We start from the raw sequence: 17145 nt of genomic DNA, 5'->3' as shown, positions 1-17145 counted from the left end.
CTCATACATTTTAATACCTGACATCTTGTGTGCTTCGTCTCAGGCGTGGGGCAGGGGACTCATAACTCATGGATGTTCAGAAGTCTAAGTTAGACTCACATAGCACAAGTAGGCTACACCTCTATTCACATGTTATGTTTGACACCTCAAATAGCCTAGAAATGTTTCCAAGGGTTAGGGTTGATAAGAGGGAAGGGATGAGCAATATGCAAGAGTTGGTAACTTACCCAATATCTTCAAATTAGCCAACATTTCCTAATGGAACGTTTTCACCCTAAAACGATCTGCATGGTTGCCTACTTGTAATTCAGCGGTCGTGACTAATCGATTGCCTAGGCTATTTAATTAGAGCATCTGGTACTTAAAAGGTCTATTTACATCTTTGCTAATGGGGTTTAGCGCTCCTAATTTCGTTGTATGCAGCTATAAAATGACAATAAAGCCTTTCAATTTTTCAGTTCTTTATGTAAAGGATTTTAGCGTGTTAATTGAGAATAGACTGTTTCTTGAATGTTTTTGTTATTGTTTACGTTTACACTTCCCTCTGCTGTTATAGAAGAACACAGGGGGAAACTTCCCAAACAAAACAAAATGTTTGGCTAGGGTGTTGGAAAATGTTGCCATCAAGTCCGTCGATGTTGTGGGTGATGATTCCTCATGGCATGGGAACGTAATACAGGAAAACAATGTCTGACAACAGTTTTTTTCCTATCTTCTTAATTCCTCGAAAATCCACATCCAATCATGCATACGCTTCTTGTTCCCGCCCCTCAGCGCAGATTTGTACAAAGTGACAGCTGCAATTTTAGTCACGCGCGTTTAACATGGAGCACAGAAACTTCAACTTACTCCTGGCCACAGACTCGTACAAGGTGAGTGCACAGGATTGAACTAGGGGCCAGTGGCGTATCTAGTCGACCATAGTACACTAGCTTAAAGTTAGTAAAGCACATCAACTGGATTCGGTTCTTGCTAAATCCATGGTTGATTGAGGTCTAGATATCAAAAGTGAAAGTGTAACTATTTAATTATGGTAGGCTATTCCGTATGTTTTATTTGAAGGTCAGCTTCATAAACAGTCTGCAACAATACTCAAAACCCCATTTATGTATTAGATGTTTTACAGTACCACATTGTAGCTTATAACCTGCCAACAAATGAGCTTTTCTGTAATTTAGGACAAACTGACTTTGACATTAACGTTTGCGAATGATTGTCCACCTGCAAGTCTATGGTCTATATACCAACCCATTTCAAGTATAAGAAACCCTGACCCTCCCCTCCAATGAGAACAGTCAGTGTTTCAATCCGCTTCTCTTATATCTCTAATATCCTCTAATCAGACTGGGACTGTGTCAATTAAATTGCCTCAGTGCCCAGCCTTGTATAGCAATAGAACAGGGAGCGGCTGGTGTAGACTGACATTTAGAGAACACATTCCTTTGGGGTAAAGTGAGGTAAGGAGAAGGGTACCGCCAGTGATACAAAGGTCAAGTCACAGAGTAACTCTGGGCCATGCACTGGTGATGCCTTGCCAAAAACCCTTGATGACTATGTGGCTATTAGATTCAGGGGGAGTCTGTTATCGTTTATATTATATAACTTTAGCTTACATTGTTGTTGTATTACAATGTGATTAACTGTATTTCCATTTCTGTTACGTTTCAGGTCTCACATTATAAGCAATATCCACCCAACACTAGTAAAGTGTACTCCTACTTTGAGTGCCGCGCAAAGAAAACAGATTCCACCAAGAGCCCGATAGAGAGATATGACAAAACTGTGTTCTATGGACTTCAGTATATTCTCCAAAGATATCTCAAAGGTAACATGATGTATACAGGGTCTTGTTGACCAAGAGAGTCAGAATCATACACTCATCTTTATTATACAATAGATTTGCATTACACAATACACAACACGTTCAGACGTTACAAACTTCTGTTGTAATCTCTGCAAATTAGCTCAAGCTTAATCCTGTTCTGCACTAGTTTTTTTCTTTCAATAGTCCCACTTCCCACTCATGCATTTACTTTCCTTCCAAAATGATGTGAAACATTAACTTGTACTGTATTCTCAGGGAAGGTAGTGACACTAGAGAAGATCAGAGAGGCAAAGGAAGTTTACCAGGAACACTTTCAGGACGATGTGTTCAATGAGCAAGGCTGGAAATACATTTTGGAGGTAAGAGGCATTTAGGATAGTAGTTGTCTGTGGCTTTGTGTTGGGATTTAAATGGATTTGGAGAAAGAGAATGTCTTCTCAAGTGACTCGGATGATGATCCTTGTGGTTGTGTGGCATTTCAGAAGTATGACGGCCACCTCCCCATTGAGATCAAGGCTGTGCCAGAGGGGAGTGTGATTCCTCGGGGGAACGTCCTCTTCACAGTGGAGAGTACAGACCCACAGTGCTACTGGCTCACCAACTGGGTGGAGGTCAGAGCAATAAAACACAGTCTGCTCTATGTTTTTAAATCATTTTTATGTGGCTGCCCAATCTACTTCCTGTTTTAAATCAAACCCCTCACCTCCTTGACCTCACACTCTACCTACAAAACTATGTTCACATACCATTAACTACCCACTATATTTTCTAGAAGAGGTATGACATTGTACTATGGTATTATCATCTACACATCTCTTTTCATTATCTCCTTCCCAGACGATCCTGGTACAGATATGGTACCCAATCACAGTGGCTACAAACTCCAGGGAGCAGAAGAAGATCCTGGCCAAGTACCTGCTGCAGACATCAGGAAGCCTCAAGGGCCTGGAGTATAAACTGCATGACTTTGGCTACAGGGGAGTCTCTTCTCAAGAGGTGATGCCTTTAGTCTGCTGTACATGAAAGTAAATAGTAACAATTGACACAAACTGTCACAAAGTATTTTGATTATGTGACATTTTTCTTGTAAGTGATAAAAAATTAAACCAAATATTTCAAATTTTATTTTGCACACCAAGAGCCATGTTTCTTATTCAAATCAAATGGAAAAAATGAGATAATTCCAGGACTATTTCCTGTTTGAGCATGGGTAGCCTCAGACTGCATTTATTCTGTTTTATTTCAGAGTGCTGGCATTGGATCATCTGCACATTTGGTCAACTTCAAAGGCACTGACACTATAACAGGCATCTGTGTCATTAAGAAGTATTATGGTTCCAAGGATCCTGTGTCGGGATATTCTGTGCCAGCAGCAGAGCACAGGTAGGACAGAGACACAGATAGGACAGAGACACAGGTAGCACAGATACTTTCAAGTAACTAATTTAATCAAATGACATAAGTACAGTGGCACACACACGTGCTCTTGCGCCCTCTTTTGATTTGTGGTTGGTACTACACTGTTCTTTAGTGTCCTTAAAAAAAAGACATATTAAAAAACAATCTTGTATTCCCAGCACCATCACTGCCTGGGGGAAGGACCACGAGAGAGAGGCCTTTGAGCACATAGTGCGACAGTTCCCCTCGGTGCCTGTGTCCATCGTCAGTGACAGTTATGACATCTACAATGCCTGTGATAATATCTGGGGGAAGGAGCTAAGGGCCCTCATTGAGACTCGCGGTCCTGATGCACCGCTAATCATTCGACCAGATTCAGGAGACCCCTTAGAAACAGTGCTCAAGGTATTTTCTTTTGTAACACTTAACACACAAAGTATTGACAGTTGGTCTTGGGAGTACCACCTACTGTGCATAGCATTATATGGTCATAGCCGTGTCAAATGTTATGTTCCTTTAATCTCCCTCTGCCTTCATTCCTCTGACTCAGGCAACTGGACCCAGCTCATGAACACAACTTTATCTTGCTAGCTAGTCTCTCAAATGAAATGCTGCAGTGAGTTCCAGTTGCCACAATTCCCCTCTTTGCATTCCTTAAACATGCACTATGTTCTTCTTGTTTGTTCCAAGATTTTGGAGATTTTGGGAAAAAGGTTTGGTTCTACAGAGAACGGCAGAGGTTACAAGGTGTTGCCCCCTTACATCCGAGTGATCCAGGGGGACGGAGTTGACATCCACACTCTTCAGGAGGTACTCAGTCTACCCCCTTACTTCACATCTAAGCTCTTTGGCACTGCATTATCCCAGTGTGGAAAGAGCAGAACAAACTCATTCTTATTTGTTTCTCATTCAGATAGTGGAAGGGATGAAACAGCATAGATGGAGCATTGAGAACATTGGCTTTGGGTCAGGTGGTGCCCTGCTCCAGAAGTTGACCAGAGACAAGCTCAACTGCTGCTTTAAATGCAGTTATGTTGTGACCAACGGCCTTGGAGTAAGTCCATCAGGGTCATACAGCTTTTTGATCTTCTATAAGTAGACTGGTAGCAATGTATCCATTATATTGTTGTATTGTTTTGATACAGGTGAACGTTTTCAAGGATCCTGTGGCAGACCCTAATAAAAGGTCAAAGAAAGGTCGTTTGTCACTGCACAAAACACAGGAGGGAGACTTTATGACCTTGGAAGAGGGGAAGGGGGACTTGGAGGAGCATGGTGCTGTAAGTACTCTGTTACCTAATTACAATTCTTTCTTTTTTTACCAAGCCTCAAGGTGCATTATATTCAATAGAAAAATTATTAAAGACTTTCATTTGACCATGTTGTGTATGATACATATTTACCTCATTACAGTTATCATGTAACATATGTTTTACTTTTCCCAGGACCTGCTCCACACAGTTTTTCAAAATGGCTTAATATTAAAGACGTACACTTTTGATGAGGTGCGAGACAATGCTAAGCTTAAGGACAGTGAGCTGGATAGTCTGGATAACTGAGACGGTCACTTAAACTACACAAATCAGAGAGCTCTGAACAACTACCTCCTTTTAGAACCTTGACTGGAGAAGATTCAAAAGGACCTAAATCCCGACTTGACATGATAAGATGATTGAACAGCTCTTAGAATAAAAAAAGCAAGCATTTCTAGCAATTGTTTTCAAATGTGTGATGGTTATTCTGCCATAATTAGATTAAAAGCATTCACAACATGCTAACTTGGGTAAGGTCTCATTTTCTTTGGTTTTGCTCTGTATAGAGCATTTTCTTTTCATATTCTCAATTTCTTGTTGATTAAGTTGTTAAGATTAAGTTATATAACCTTATGCTGATTTGTAAATTTAGTGTTTCCATAATATTGTTATTGGAACCTTTTAATAAAACAAAATTGTAATAATAACATTTCCCACGTACCCGTTTTTTTTAACGTTTTCAATCAAAAGCATTACACCTACGGGAGGGGAAATACCTGTAATAAACAATAACAATGAATTAAAGAGTTGCTGTTTCTTTTTGTAGTATATAGATATTGCAAATACAGTAGCAAAGGAGCATAAAAGATATGCGAAAGGCAAATATTGTCTTTGATAGTGTTTTTTAATGAATCATCAATTGAGATTGACACATTCTCAACCTCTCAGGAGAGATAGCAGCGTTACTCTGAGCAACAATCAACACCAGTTTAGTGGAATCTAGATAAGCCATACCGTTACCAAGTCACACATTCTATAAAGATGAAGCTGATAAATCAAGCCACAAGATACACAAACTGTTCCCATGCAATCATCATCACGTTGATGACGTTCACTAACCATCTTTGGAGGAGGGGATCCCTCACTGAATAGCTCCTCCCAAGTTTTCTTAAATGTTGTCTCCTCTAGTGAGTTTTTTTGGGAGTTTTTCCTTGTCTTCCTTGAGGGTTTAGGTTGGTTGAGGGGCTGTTCTATGGGTGTTTGTGAAGCCCTCTGACATTGCTTGTGAAAAGGGCTATACAATTACATTTTGATTTGATATTCACTACCGAGGTTTTAAATTTAGAAGTGGAATCCCAACAGTTTCTTTAACACTAGCAAAACAAGACGACAAACTAAACAACAAAAAAATCACTGCAAACACAGTTCACTGTTCATTCATGCGTTGATTTATTGATATCATTGAAGTGTTGCATTTTTTCAGTGGCACACATGTAATTTTTGTGAAAGTAGGAATGGAAGATCAGTATTAGACCTCAGAAATATTATGGACTTCAATTGCCACACCTCTGGCTGACTGGGCAGATGATGAAGCGGACGGTCCTGATCTCATGTTTAGCAACTGGGATCCTCTGGTGATGTGTCGAAGCTCCTCAGACACCCTTCCCTCAGCCTCACTCCTGCTCTGCAATAGGTTAGTGTCAGCCCTCCCAAAAGGTGATTGGCCGGGGCCTGAGTGGTCCTGGTGACTGGTGGGCATCTCCGAGATGACCGAGGTGCTGCTTTCGGGTTGTGGTCGAGACTCGACCACAACGCCACTGTCCTTCCAGCGTCTGGCTCCTGACTTGCTGTTGTATTCATACACCCGCTTTGTGACTGAAACCAAAGCACACACGGAGCGAATCAAAGTCAAGCTTTGATTTTATAAACAAGGGAAAAAAAAGGAAAAAAACTTTTACCGGGGTCGACTTCCTCTCCATCAAACACAGTGTTGAACTTGGTCACCTCCTACAAAAGAGCATGTTATGACGATTGTATAAAAACAACTATACAGATATTTTACCGTCAGCTAGGCTATAAACTCACCTCTAGGATTACTTTTTTGGGAGGTGCTGTCAAATGTACAGCCATGCATTAGACAGGTTTTTCCACAGGTTGAAGTAATTGGATGATAATCTGGTGTGTTGCTTACACAAAATAATGCCCCTCTTACCTGTCTTTGTTATGCTGTATCTCACAAACACAGAAGAAAACGAGTCACTACTTAATGAGGAGACCTCTCCTTACACTGACCAAATGTCTGTGAATCTTTCAGAAATCCTCTATGGGTGAGACGGACAGCATGTCATACTCACAGGACTTCCTTGTGCTCCACTGGGGGGCGTCGGCAGTAGGTGCACTTCTTGGTGGAGAGCCACTTCCCCAGATGGTACAGCAGACACGCTAGGAGCCCCAGCAGGAGCATGGCACCCAGGGCGATGACAAACCACACATACCAGTCCTGCATGCTGAACGAGTTCTCAGTCATATGGATGTATGTGACGCGAGGCTACAAGGGGGCGCACAGCACACAACCCTGGTCTTTTGCATTGTACCAGTGTATCGTTTAAGGTTTATCAAACGCATTTTTATGATTAAAAATACATTTTTTTATGATTAAAAAGACTAAAAAGCGTACATACAGGGGTTGTGGTGATGATGGTGGTGAGATCAGGGTCCACCACAGCGATGTTGATGATGATGGTGCCAGTCTGGGTCGGCCCCCGATCCCTCAGGTTCCCATCAGAGACCAGCACAGTCAGGCTGTACTGCCACACCTGATCCAGGCCACTCTCAAAGTCAAAGGGCTCCCTCAAGAGAAGCCGTGTGACATTAGTGCCCGATGCATGGGAGAAGACAAAGTGATTGTTCAGGTTGCTGGCCCCTGGGGAACATGAGACATGTTTAAGGAGAATATAGCAATGCAGTGATTCTGTCATAACTTCATTGAATGAACGGTGTGCTTTCCCATGTTCATGGTGGGTCTACTGAGTATCATTCGGATCATGTCGTCGGATGACCTGAGATGGAGTAGATGAAGGAGGTGGGTGGAGAGTCTTTGTCTGTGCAGGACAGGATGAAGCCCTGGATATTGGTGCCGACCCTAAGGTCTTTGGGAACAACCAGGTTGGTCTTATTGGGGCTACACAAGGGAGGTTCATCATTGGCCTCTATGATGTTGATGGTGACCTAAGAAAGAGAATCACACATACTCAAACTCTTAGGGTGCAACCATGCCACTGCTCTGTGGTCACGCAGGTGTCTAAACAGCATTTTCTATATTTTCATGCCGCCTCTGATGCGGTTTGTGGAGATTACCCCACGGAGAATGTAGTTATTTAATGATTCTATCATGACACCCACATGATGGCGCTGGTGTCACCGACTTCTGGATAAAGTGGGGTGAGCAAGAGACCAAATCATTTTCATTTTGCCGTTAGAGTAGCCAGGAGCCTTAGATGATATCCTGGGGGAGGGTGGGCTCTGTCTTACTTGTGTACGTGAAGTCATTTAACTGCTATGTCATCAGCATACCGTGACGGTAGCAGTGAGGGGTCTGATTGGGTCTCCATCCACAGCTCGGATAAGCAGAGTGTGGATCGTCGTTGGGGTCTCGTAGTCTGGTCGGGCAAACAAAATAATATGTCCCAGCTTGGGGTCCAAGTAGAAGATTTTGGACAGACCAGCGCTGCCACCTCCAGAGATGATTGAGTAACTGACTGCAGTGGGTGGGAGGTCTTTGTCTGTAGCCATGACTGCTCCGATTACTGTCCCACCTGACGGCACAACCATGACCATTAAACTGTTATGTTGCTCGAGTTAACAACTGGAACATGTCATGATCAGTGTGAAATATCTGTTGTCTTTGTGCATTGCTTACTGTTGAGAAGTTCAGAGACATTGTATTGATATGATGTTGAAGTGAACACAGGTGGAAACTCGTTAACAGGCGTCACTGTTACATACACAAACGCATTACCTGCAAGAGTCATGGGGGGGGATTCAAAGTCAAAATGAGCTCAGTCAGAAAAAAACTTCTAGAAACCTCCTGTTACTGTATGGACGTTTGGGTGGGATGAGGGGGCTACTACCTTTGAGGGTGGTGTCATTCTTATCAACAGCATCAACTGACAGGCAGTATTCATTACCAACAAACAGGTTGCTGGGATCCTCAAAGTCAAGGTTTTCTGTAAGCTGTGCAGGGAATTCACTATAATGAATTATACAATACATAGTAAGCTAGTGATGGTCCATTTGAACACATTCAGATGTCAGTATCTTACCACAACACGGTTGGAATCAGGCGGATCCAGAGCAAAGCGCAGGTTGCAGCCCAGGCAAGAGAGACCTGAGAACTGGAACTGAGTGAAGGCAGGCTCCACATCATTATCAGTACAGGTCACGCTGGTGATGAGGGCCCCCACCTTCTCTGACTCTGGCAGCTCCACCCTGGACACAGTTGCACAGGCAGGTAAGAACAACAAAACAGACACGCAGAATACAATTGTTATGATCACTGCAAATACCTGAGATTGCACTGTTTCACAGGCATCGAAGGCTTTCCTTCACGTTCTTAAATGTACTTTCTTACCACGACTCAAACAAACACTGGCGAGCCAACACAAATGTGTAGTAGGGCAGCAAGTAGGCATGATGTTGCAGCTTGGTGGTTTTGTTGGAACTTTGGTCTCAAACGAACCTATTGGCATCCGGGGAGCAGACAGGAGGGTTGTCGTTGATATCTGTGACAGTGACAGTCAGGGTGATGGAGTTAGAGACTGGGGGGCCAGGGGGCCGGTAGGTGGCAGTCACTGTGACAGATATAGATGGGTTCTTTCTCAGAGGGGCTATGTCACGGTCCATTCTGTTGGCAATGGTCACCAAGCCCGTATCTGAAAGGCGGGACATCAAATATCCATTAATGACACATAGTGGGCTCACTTGATGTACTTCACGTGTGGTTGTGAGTTTCAAGCTCACCTCTGTGGATGGTGAGGTAGTTGTTGGGACTGATTGTATAGAACACGAAACCGACATAAAAGGAGTCATCTGGGACGACTGCTGTAACGTTGGTGACAACAGATCCAGGACTCTGCTCCTCAGGGATGGTAAAATGAGTGATTTTACTGTGAAAGGGTGTGATTCACATTTTAATATACACCATGTGGGACAGAAGCTAATCCAAAATGTTATGCATTGAGGAATACTTACTTTAGGAATATAGGTGTGTAATCATTTCTGTTTATAATATTGATGACCAGTGTTCGGGACACTGTGTTGTTCGCATCACTCACTGATAGGTTGAAAACATAACTGGAGAAGACTGGAGAATTATTGTGCCATTTGTGTGACGATTCTTTTTACAATTACGATGTAAATGTCGAACCATTTACCTTCTGGGATCAGTCAGGTAGTTGAACTCCTTTGATGTGATGAGGGATGCTGACAGAATGTTTAAACCAAATCCTGGGATTGGAGGATTCAGTGTAGACTATATAAAAAACATGGAAACATGTTAAGCAACACAATAACAATTAACACGATTCTCGACGAAGAATGATTGTTAGAGGGTGTGAATATTTGAGTGAGTCGTACAGTCAAAGGCCTGTTCTCAGGGTCAGACACAGTGGGCACATAAATCTCTCCAGGGGTGGATCTCTCCAGAACATAGAGGACTGATACTAGAAGAGAAATGTATTATGAGGAAACCACAATCTTCGGTAGAACTAGTTAACAACTGATGCACATTCGTAAGTGCTAAGTTCAAATAGTACCCTTGTCTAAGAACACAGGAGGCTCATCCACATCAGTTAGGATCACTGTCAGTGTCTGAAGACCACCATCTCCTTTGTTATCCACAGCCAGGACTTGCAAAACAAAGCGGTTTGGTGTAGCCTCAAAATCCAGGTTGGCAGTCCCAGTCACAGACACCTAAAATATATTTTGACCTGAAACTGTCAGAATCACTTTGTATACAAACACTAATTATATTTGTAATAGCAATTACCTTGGAAATAACAAAAATGTTCCACAACTTACCCCTCCACAACCATGTTCTTGTTGCTACAGTACAGTACTAGTCTAACATCTGTGGAAAGATTATTCGGTAGCAGTCAGGGAGCTCAACACCTTACCTGGGCCTGGGTGGTGTTACGCATGGACACTAAAAAGGCATTGGTGAGAGGGTCAGAGTTCTGTATTCTGGGATACCCTGATGCAATGCTAGCTCTTGGGGAAAGAACCATCTGGAAACTGTAGATGACTGTGCCAGCCGGGCTGTTTTCTGCCAGGCTGACTGTACTGGGCAGACCGACAAATGACACGTCTGGTGTCGATCCTGAGGATGATAAACACATTTCAACTCATTTAACAGGGACATTTATATATTTGGCCATTTCCCCACACTCAAAGTACAGGGTCAAATGAGAACAAGGCAACTGATTAATAAAGTTTTTTTTTAACCCGTGTTATCAGTCATTGTGACCCACCGTCGTATTGCGACAACTTTACCACATACAAAACAAAGTGATGCATTTTCTTGTAACCGTTGGGCTGTCTCAGATCCCCCATATTGCAATGGTTAAAATACAATTGTTTTTATTTGTTTTTGTATTGGGTAAAATTGGGTAAACACAATGATGGTTTGTTGTGAACCTTTGGGTCGTGTGACCCAAAGGCAGCACAACAGAAAAGTAAAGAAAACTCACCTTTTATTAGCCATGAATAAATGGACAGACTTAGTAGCAATTTGAAATTCCCGTTGTCCATTCTCATCAAGTGTTCATAACCTGAACAGTGCTCACAGTATTCAACAGCTCTGTTGAGCTCATATTAAGTCAACTGTAAAACCTTGTTTGTGTTGAGATCAGACCACCCGTCTCACAGGTTGCCCTGTGAAATGTGTTGCCAAGGGTCCTGTTGGTAGATACCACACTTTATGGTCATCCAGCCTTAGTGATTAGTCATACCAACTGTAACAGGTTGTTTCCTACATGCTTAGCAAAGACAAAACAAGGCTTTAACAGCCCTGCTTATCTGAGCAAGATCAACACAAGACTCAAGTGTGAGCAATAGCGTATGAAGTCATATCTAAGGTTTGTGGAATTGCACACCATATTCACAATTTCATTTTTTTTACATTTATTTCCCACATGGCATCAATCCAGTTCATCTGTGCCCTTCAGAGTACATGTTTTACTGACCTCTAGTGGCAAACTCAATCGATAGAAAAAAAAGCACATGCCATTTTTCCAAGAAACATTTATTGGAGCAAACTACAGGATTGTTCTTTCTGTAGACAGGTCAGTTAAATATTAACAAATTTACAATCATGAGGAATGTAAAAAAACAAAACAAACAAAAACACAAGCCTTAAAAACCCCCGCCTCAGGGAGCCCTCCCCAGAGTGCCAGTTGGTTCCAGCTGGTGTCTCGCTGTGACTGCTCCAGGCAAGGTTCACCTCCAGTGCCCTTATTCAGTGCCTCATAACTCATCTTTGTCAGTTGTCTGGAAAAAGAGAACAGATAATTACTTTAGACACAAGAGCACAAGAGCCAAGACTGCTAAACCGACATCACAATCTGATTAAACGTTTGTCGAGCAATTCTGTGCCCTTACCGTTTCTTCCTCTTCCTCATCCAGTACTTCCTCCGCCTCTTCCTCTGCAACCTCTTCAGGCTCCTCCTCCGGCTCCTCCTCCACCTGCAGGACCCACATCCACAAGCCACATATTAGCACAAACGGTTCCTCACAGGACAGTTCGTCATCCTGTCCCGACGGCATCTCCTGAGTGTGGGTGACTTGCCTGCTCCTCCAGGTCCACGTTCATGCTGAGCCGGAGCATGCGCTCTATCCTCTCCCCGTAGGCCTTGGTGTCGGTCAGCTGGAAGCCCGAGCGCAAGGTGGCCGTCTCAAACAGCACCACGGCCAGGTCTGAGGCCGTCTGGTCCTCAGGGTTCTCCTACAACCACACACACAAACGCATTGGCACTTGTGCAGCTTAGCTGCTTTTCAACAGAAAAGTATGGAGTTCTTAGTGTTATAAGCATCATTTCACTGTATAATGAAGTGATTACTTACAGTAACTCGCTTCAGCATCTGTTTGATGAGAGGGTGCTTGGGGTTGATTTCTAATGTTTTCTTCTGGCTTGCATAATAACTGGAAGAGAGAGCACAATACTAGATTAGGGAAAAACTGAACAAAATGAGGCCGTTAACACCCGAGCCCAAAATGGAAAGCTTAAGACGATTAAAATTGCAACAAAACAAACCGAGCAGTGGTCACTCACTTAGTGGAGATATCTTTCCCTGTCTGGTAGGCCTGGGCCTTCATGATCCTCTCCATGTTTCCTGACCAGCCGTACTGACTGGCTACCAGGGCACAGGGGGAGTTAGTCAGCCTCTGAGACAGAATGGCCTTCTCGATCTACAGAAACCAGGGAGCGCCAAATGAATACAAGTTAACAAACAGGATACTCAACCAGTCAGCCCATTACCAACCCTTATCTGCCCTTTCAACAACAAAAAAACAATCCTTGCAGATGTGAGGTTTCTGACTGGTGTCCCATGTCTAGACTGGTTTGGCTTCTAACCTGGTCTTTCAGTGCGTTCTCCTTCATCCAGGTGGTGAGGGGCTCAAACGTCTTCTCCATCGTCTCCCTGTTCTCCTTGGCCTTGTCGCTCTCGTTGAACTTGATGCCCTCCTTGGCCACGTTCTGGAAGCGCTTGCCGTCAAACTCGGGCAGGGCCTGGACACAGTACTCGTCCACGGGCTCGGTCAGGTAGATCACCTCGTAGCCCTTCTTCAGCAGGCGCTCCACGAAGGGAGAGGACTCGGCCTGGAGTGGGGAACACAGCAAGATCCTGTGTGAACCTAAAGCAAGGAGCAGATGACCCTCCCCTCAAAGCAAACCCCAGAGCTTCTGGAACCATTTCTCTGCAAGTTGATAATTAACTTCAAACCCCTTAAGCCTCTCAGCTCCACAGGTTCCTTCAGAACATACCTCCTTCCTGCTGGTTCCAGCCATGAAGTAGATCTTGTCCTGCTTCTCCTTCATGCGCTCCACGTACTGCTCCAGGCTGGCCAGCACCGTGTCGCTGTTGGAGGTCTGGAAGCGCAGCAGCTTGGCCAGGCGGGTCCTGTTGGAGTGGTCCTCAATCACCCCCAGCTTGATGTTGGTGCCAAACTCCTTCCAGAACTTCTCGTTGTACTGCTCCTCGGCGATCTTCTTGATCATGTCCAGGGTCTTGCGCACCAGCTTCTTGCGGATGACCTAAACGAGAAGACATGGTTGAGAGGCCTTGCACTTCAGTGACGCAAACTGGATTCCAGGGTGGGTTCCTGTTCGGTGACCTCCTTACCTTGAGAAGTTTGTGCTGCTGCAGGGTCTCTCTGGACACGTTCAGGGGTAGGTCATCAGAGTCCACCTGTTCAAACAGCGTCATTAAGCATCAGAGGGGTCTTCCCTTGGAGTTCCTAAACAATGGTTCTGTCCTTAATTAAAGTTTCACTCACCACTCCCTTGACAAAGTTCAGATATTTGGGCATCATGTCATTGAAGTCATCTGTGATGAACACTCTCCTGACAAACAGCTACAAGAGACAGACATTTAATTAGAAGGATTTGAGCAAATGCATTCAATAACCAATTTAATTCAGCTGTGTTATAAAAGAACATTCTCCATAACTACCTTGATGAAGTCATTCTTCTTGGTGCCGTACTCATCAAACATGCCGCGCGGGGCAGCGGCGGGAACAAAGAGAATGGACTTAAAGGTGACTTCACCCTCAGCGGTAAAGTGGATGTGGGAGAGAGGCTCATCAGTGTCCTGGGGGGGGGGGGGGAGAGAAAGGAGGGAGGTCAGTTCCTGCCTGCCTTTGGTACTTCAAAAACGTACTGAACTTCAATAACACAACATGATTAAATCATCAATACGCCTACCTTGGAGAAGGTTTTATAGAAAGCCTTGTATTCATCTTCCTCCACTTCCTTGGCTGGCCTTTGCCAGATAGGTTTGATGTCATTCATCAGCTCCCAGTCCCAAACGGTCTTCTCAACCTGAAAGAAACCAGCTGATTAGTATTCGAAAACACAATACAGTTCTTGGTGGTCAAGGAACAAATGTCATTTGATTTCATTGACAGTACCTTTTTGGTCTTGGGTTTGTCCTTATCTTCCTCCTCTTCCTCTACCTCCACCTCTTCCTCAGCAGCATCCTTCTCAGCCTCCTCTGCATCCTCGTCCATGGGCTCCTCCACAGTCTCAGTCTGCAAAGGGAATGAGGAACTGCCTCATCAGCTCAAAAGCCTAGAAATGGAGCCCTGTTTCTGTACGGTGATTCCATCTAAAAATCCTACCTTGCTGGCCCAGACATAGATGGGGAAGTTGATGAACTGGGAGTATTTCCTCACAAGGTTCTTAATGGTCTCCAGCTCAAGATAGTCTGTGGCCTCTTCTTTCATGACCAACCTGGAAGATCAAAAGGCACCCTTCAAAGACTGGCCTGGTACATCATGATTAAAACCACCAGGCTACTGTATCAGAGGAATAATTAGGTACTGTTTTCTGTCAGGCAGAATGTTGAAAAAACGGTTCTGCCAGCGGGAAAGAGGAAGGAAGCTGATGCCACTCACGTGATGGTGGTTCCTCTGCCAAGGGTGTCCCCGCGGGGGTCTTCGATGACGGAGAACTCGTTGGAGTCGGACTCCCAGATGTGCTGGGTTCCGTTGTTGTGCTTGGATGACACGATGACCTTGTCAGCCACCAGGAAGGCGGAGTAGAAACCCACACCAAACTGACCAATCAGCTCGGACGTGGACTGTCCCTCCGTCTGCATCTCATTCATCTTGCTCAGGAACTCGCTGGTGCCAGACTTGGCGATGGTGCCCAGATTCTTCACAAGATCCTCCTTGGTCATACCGATGCCTGTGTCAGTAATGTGGAGCATGTTCTTCTCTTTGTCCGACTGAGGATAAAAGACAAGTCAGTTTAGAGAAGAGCTCAATAGAGGCCTGTCTGGTGGAGAAGAGTAGAACAAACTTGAATAGGGGTCCCATCCATTTACCTTGATTTTGATGGTCAGCTCCTCGTTTGCATTTAGCGCATCTTCATGGGTCAGTGACATCAGACGGATCTTGTCAAGGGCATCTGAGGCGTTGGAGATCAACTCCCTAAGGAAGATCTAGACCCCATCCAACAGGAAAACAAGTCAGCATCACCAATCCTCTCTAATCACATTGAGCAACTGACAGAGACAGCACCCTGGTGTCAACCCACCTCCTTATTCTTGTAGAGAGAGTTGATGATGAGCTTCATCATGCGATTGACCTCTGCCTGAAATACGTGTTTTTCCGACTTCTCACGGATCTCTTTAATCTGAGCTGCGTTCAGCCCATCCAGTTGGATGGCCTCCTCCTCCCTGTGTACACACACAAGAAATTAGCTACAATAAAAATGAACAAGGATTACCTGCATCAATATCGCCTGATATCAACGACCACAGGGCTCATTGCTTCCTTGCTGGCTCGTAAAAGTAGACAACCATTTTAACACAGGATGGTTCTCACAAACCCATAAAAATCTAGATTTCTCAGTGTTGGCTTCTTCATAGGCAATGTCATAATACACATTTAGCTGGGGTAGTTGGAGTCCTGTGTCACATCGATCCGTCAAAAGTTCTGTGATGTTGACACTAAGTTCATGTAGAAGATTGAACACTGTCCATGAACTTGACCTCTCAGTGTACACAAAACATCACATAGACAGTAACTACTAATTGGCAATGTGTCGAACAATTTCTACCACAATGTGAACCGCAACCTACCTTTGCACCACCTCATCATCCGTCTTGGACCCATCCCTGCTTTTACCAAGATCTTCCTCCATTGTCCCATCGATATCGAGTTCATCCTCTGCCCTAACAGATCCTGGGGGGGAAATGTCATAGATGCATTGAAGAAACACGATGCGGCCTTAACAGTTAATTTACCGTAAACCATCAGTATTCTAGAGCATCACACATCAGGGACAATTAACGTCAACAAGATAGCAATGGGAAAGGTGGTTCTGAGTTATACCGGCTAGCTAGCAAGATAAGGAAACTTCCAGAAACACGCGAGGAACCAGCAGCATACATAGCTTGTTAACATTATTTGTAACTACTGTACCAAGTCACTCACTAAATGGCAGTACTGACTATAACTATCAAGTAAAAAAAACATCTAGAAAACGTTTAACTTGCTAACCTCATGAATGGCTAGTTAGTTGAGAGATGCTAGCTGGTCATTTTTTTAAATCTATGCCTAGCTAGCCTTCCGGCTAGCGTTGACTATATAGTGGCAAGCTACAAAATCTCAGATACTCACCAAAAGCTAAGAGGGCACACAGCAGACCTAATACCCAAAGCCGTTTCATTTTGAGAAAATTATTAAACTGTTTCTTAACGCTTGCCTTCTGAGACAAAAGCCAGAACACGCACTAAGAATGACAGGCTGCCTGTTTCTCAACCAAACCCCCCCTTAATTAAACCCCCTGAATCCACCAATGGCAGGACACCACGCACAAACCCCAACCAATTGCAGTATAATCCACATGACATTTCTCCCAATCGAAGTTCTTCTGTACAACTTCA

General features: G+C 44.0%; 3 protein-coding genes across 3 annotated transcripts; 1 reads left to right on the top strand and 2 right to left on the bottom strand.

Moving 5' to 3' along the window:
* Positions 1-731: 731 nt before the first annotated feature.
* LOC124476224 (nicotinamide phosphoribosyltransferase-like) lies at positions 732-4826 on the top strand. Its single transcript, XM_047033167.1, has 11 exons — positions 732-872; positions 1669-1825; positions 2081-2184; positions 2308-2436; positions 2663-2821; positions 3072-3208; positions 3403-3628; positions 3914-4033; positions 4137-4277; positions 4369-4503; positions 4669-4826. Exons 1-11 carry the CDS (start codon positions 825-827, stop codon positions 4780-4782), a joined length of 1470 nt encoding a protein of 489 aa, XP_046889123.1. The 5' UTR covers positions 732-824; the 3' UTR covers positions 4783-4826.
* A 1098-nt stretch (positions 4827-5924) lies between these two features.
* On the bottom strand, positions 5925-11413 carry LOC124476221 (cadherin-related family member 3-like). Its single transcript, XM_047033163.1, has 19 exons — positions 11223-11413; positions 10650-10852; positions 10290-10446; positions 10111-10196; positions 9909-10006; positions 9727-9828; positions 9496-9641; positions 9215-9407; positions 8799-8964; positions 8607-8709; positions 8396-8494; positions 8050-8291; positions 7536-7704; positions 7158-7399; positions 6831-7024; positions 6689-6702; positions 6562-6587; positions 6435-6483; positions 5925-6351 (listed from the first exon to the last, which is right to left on the bottom strand). Exons 1-19 carry the CDS (start codon positions 11287-11289, stop codon positions 6005-6007), a joined length of 2703 nt encoding a protein of 900 aa, XP_046889119.1. The 5' UTR covers positions 11290-11413; the 3' UTR covers positions 5925-6004.
* A 225-nt stretch (positions 11414-11638) lies between these two features.
* Positions 11639-17060, bottom strand: LOC124476222 (endoplasmin-like). Its single transcript, XM_047033164.1, has 18 exons — positions 16880-17060; positions 16339-16441; positions 15792-15933; positions 15580-15696; positions 15149-15480; positions 14873-14984; positions 14663-14782; positions 14457-14573; positions 14206-14343; positions 14030-14107; positions 13876-13941; positions 13518-13787; positions 13107-13352; positions 12804-12940; positions 12595-12673; positions 12320-12475; positions 12133-12216; positions 11639-12021 (listed from the first exon to the last, which is right to left on the bottom strand). Exons 1-18 carry the CDS (start codon positions 16926-16928, stop codon positions 11998-12000), a joined length of 2370 nt encoding a protein of 789 aa, XP_046889120.1. The 5' UTR covers positions 16929-17060; the 3' UTR covers positions 11639-11997.
* Between the last annotated feature and the right edge of the window lie 85 nt (positions 17061-17145).

This window comes from Hypomesus transpacificus, chromosome 14 (assembly GCF_021917145.1).
Source record: "Hypomesus transpacificus isolate Combined female chromosome 14, fHypTra1, whole genome shotgun sequence".
In the NCBI taxonomy this organism is placed as follows: Eukaryota; Metazoa; Chordata; class Actinopteri; order Osmeriformes; family Osmeridae; genus Hypomesus; species Hypomesus transpacificus.
Note: the sequence above shows the minus strand (reverse complement) of the source record. Positions and strands in the feature narration are given on the sequence as shown.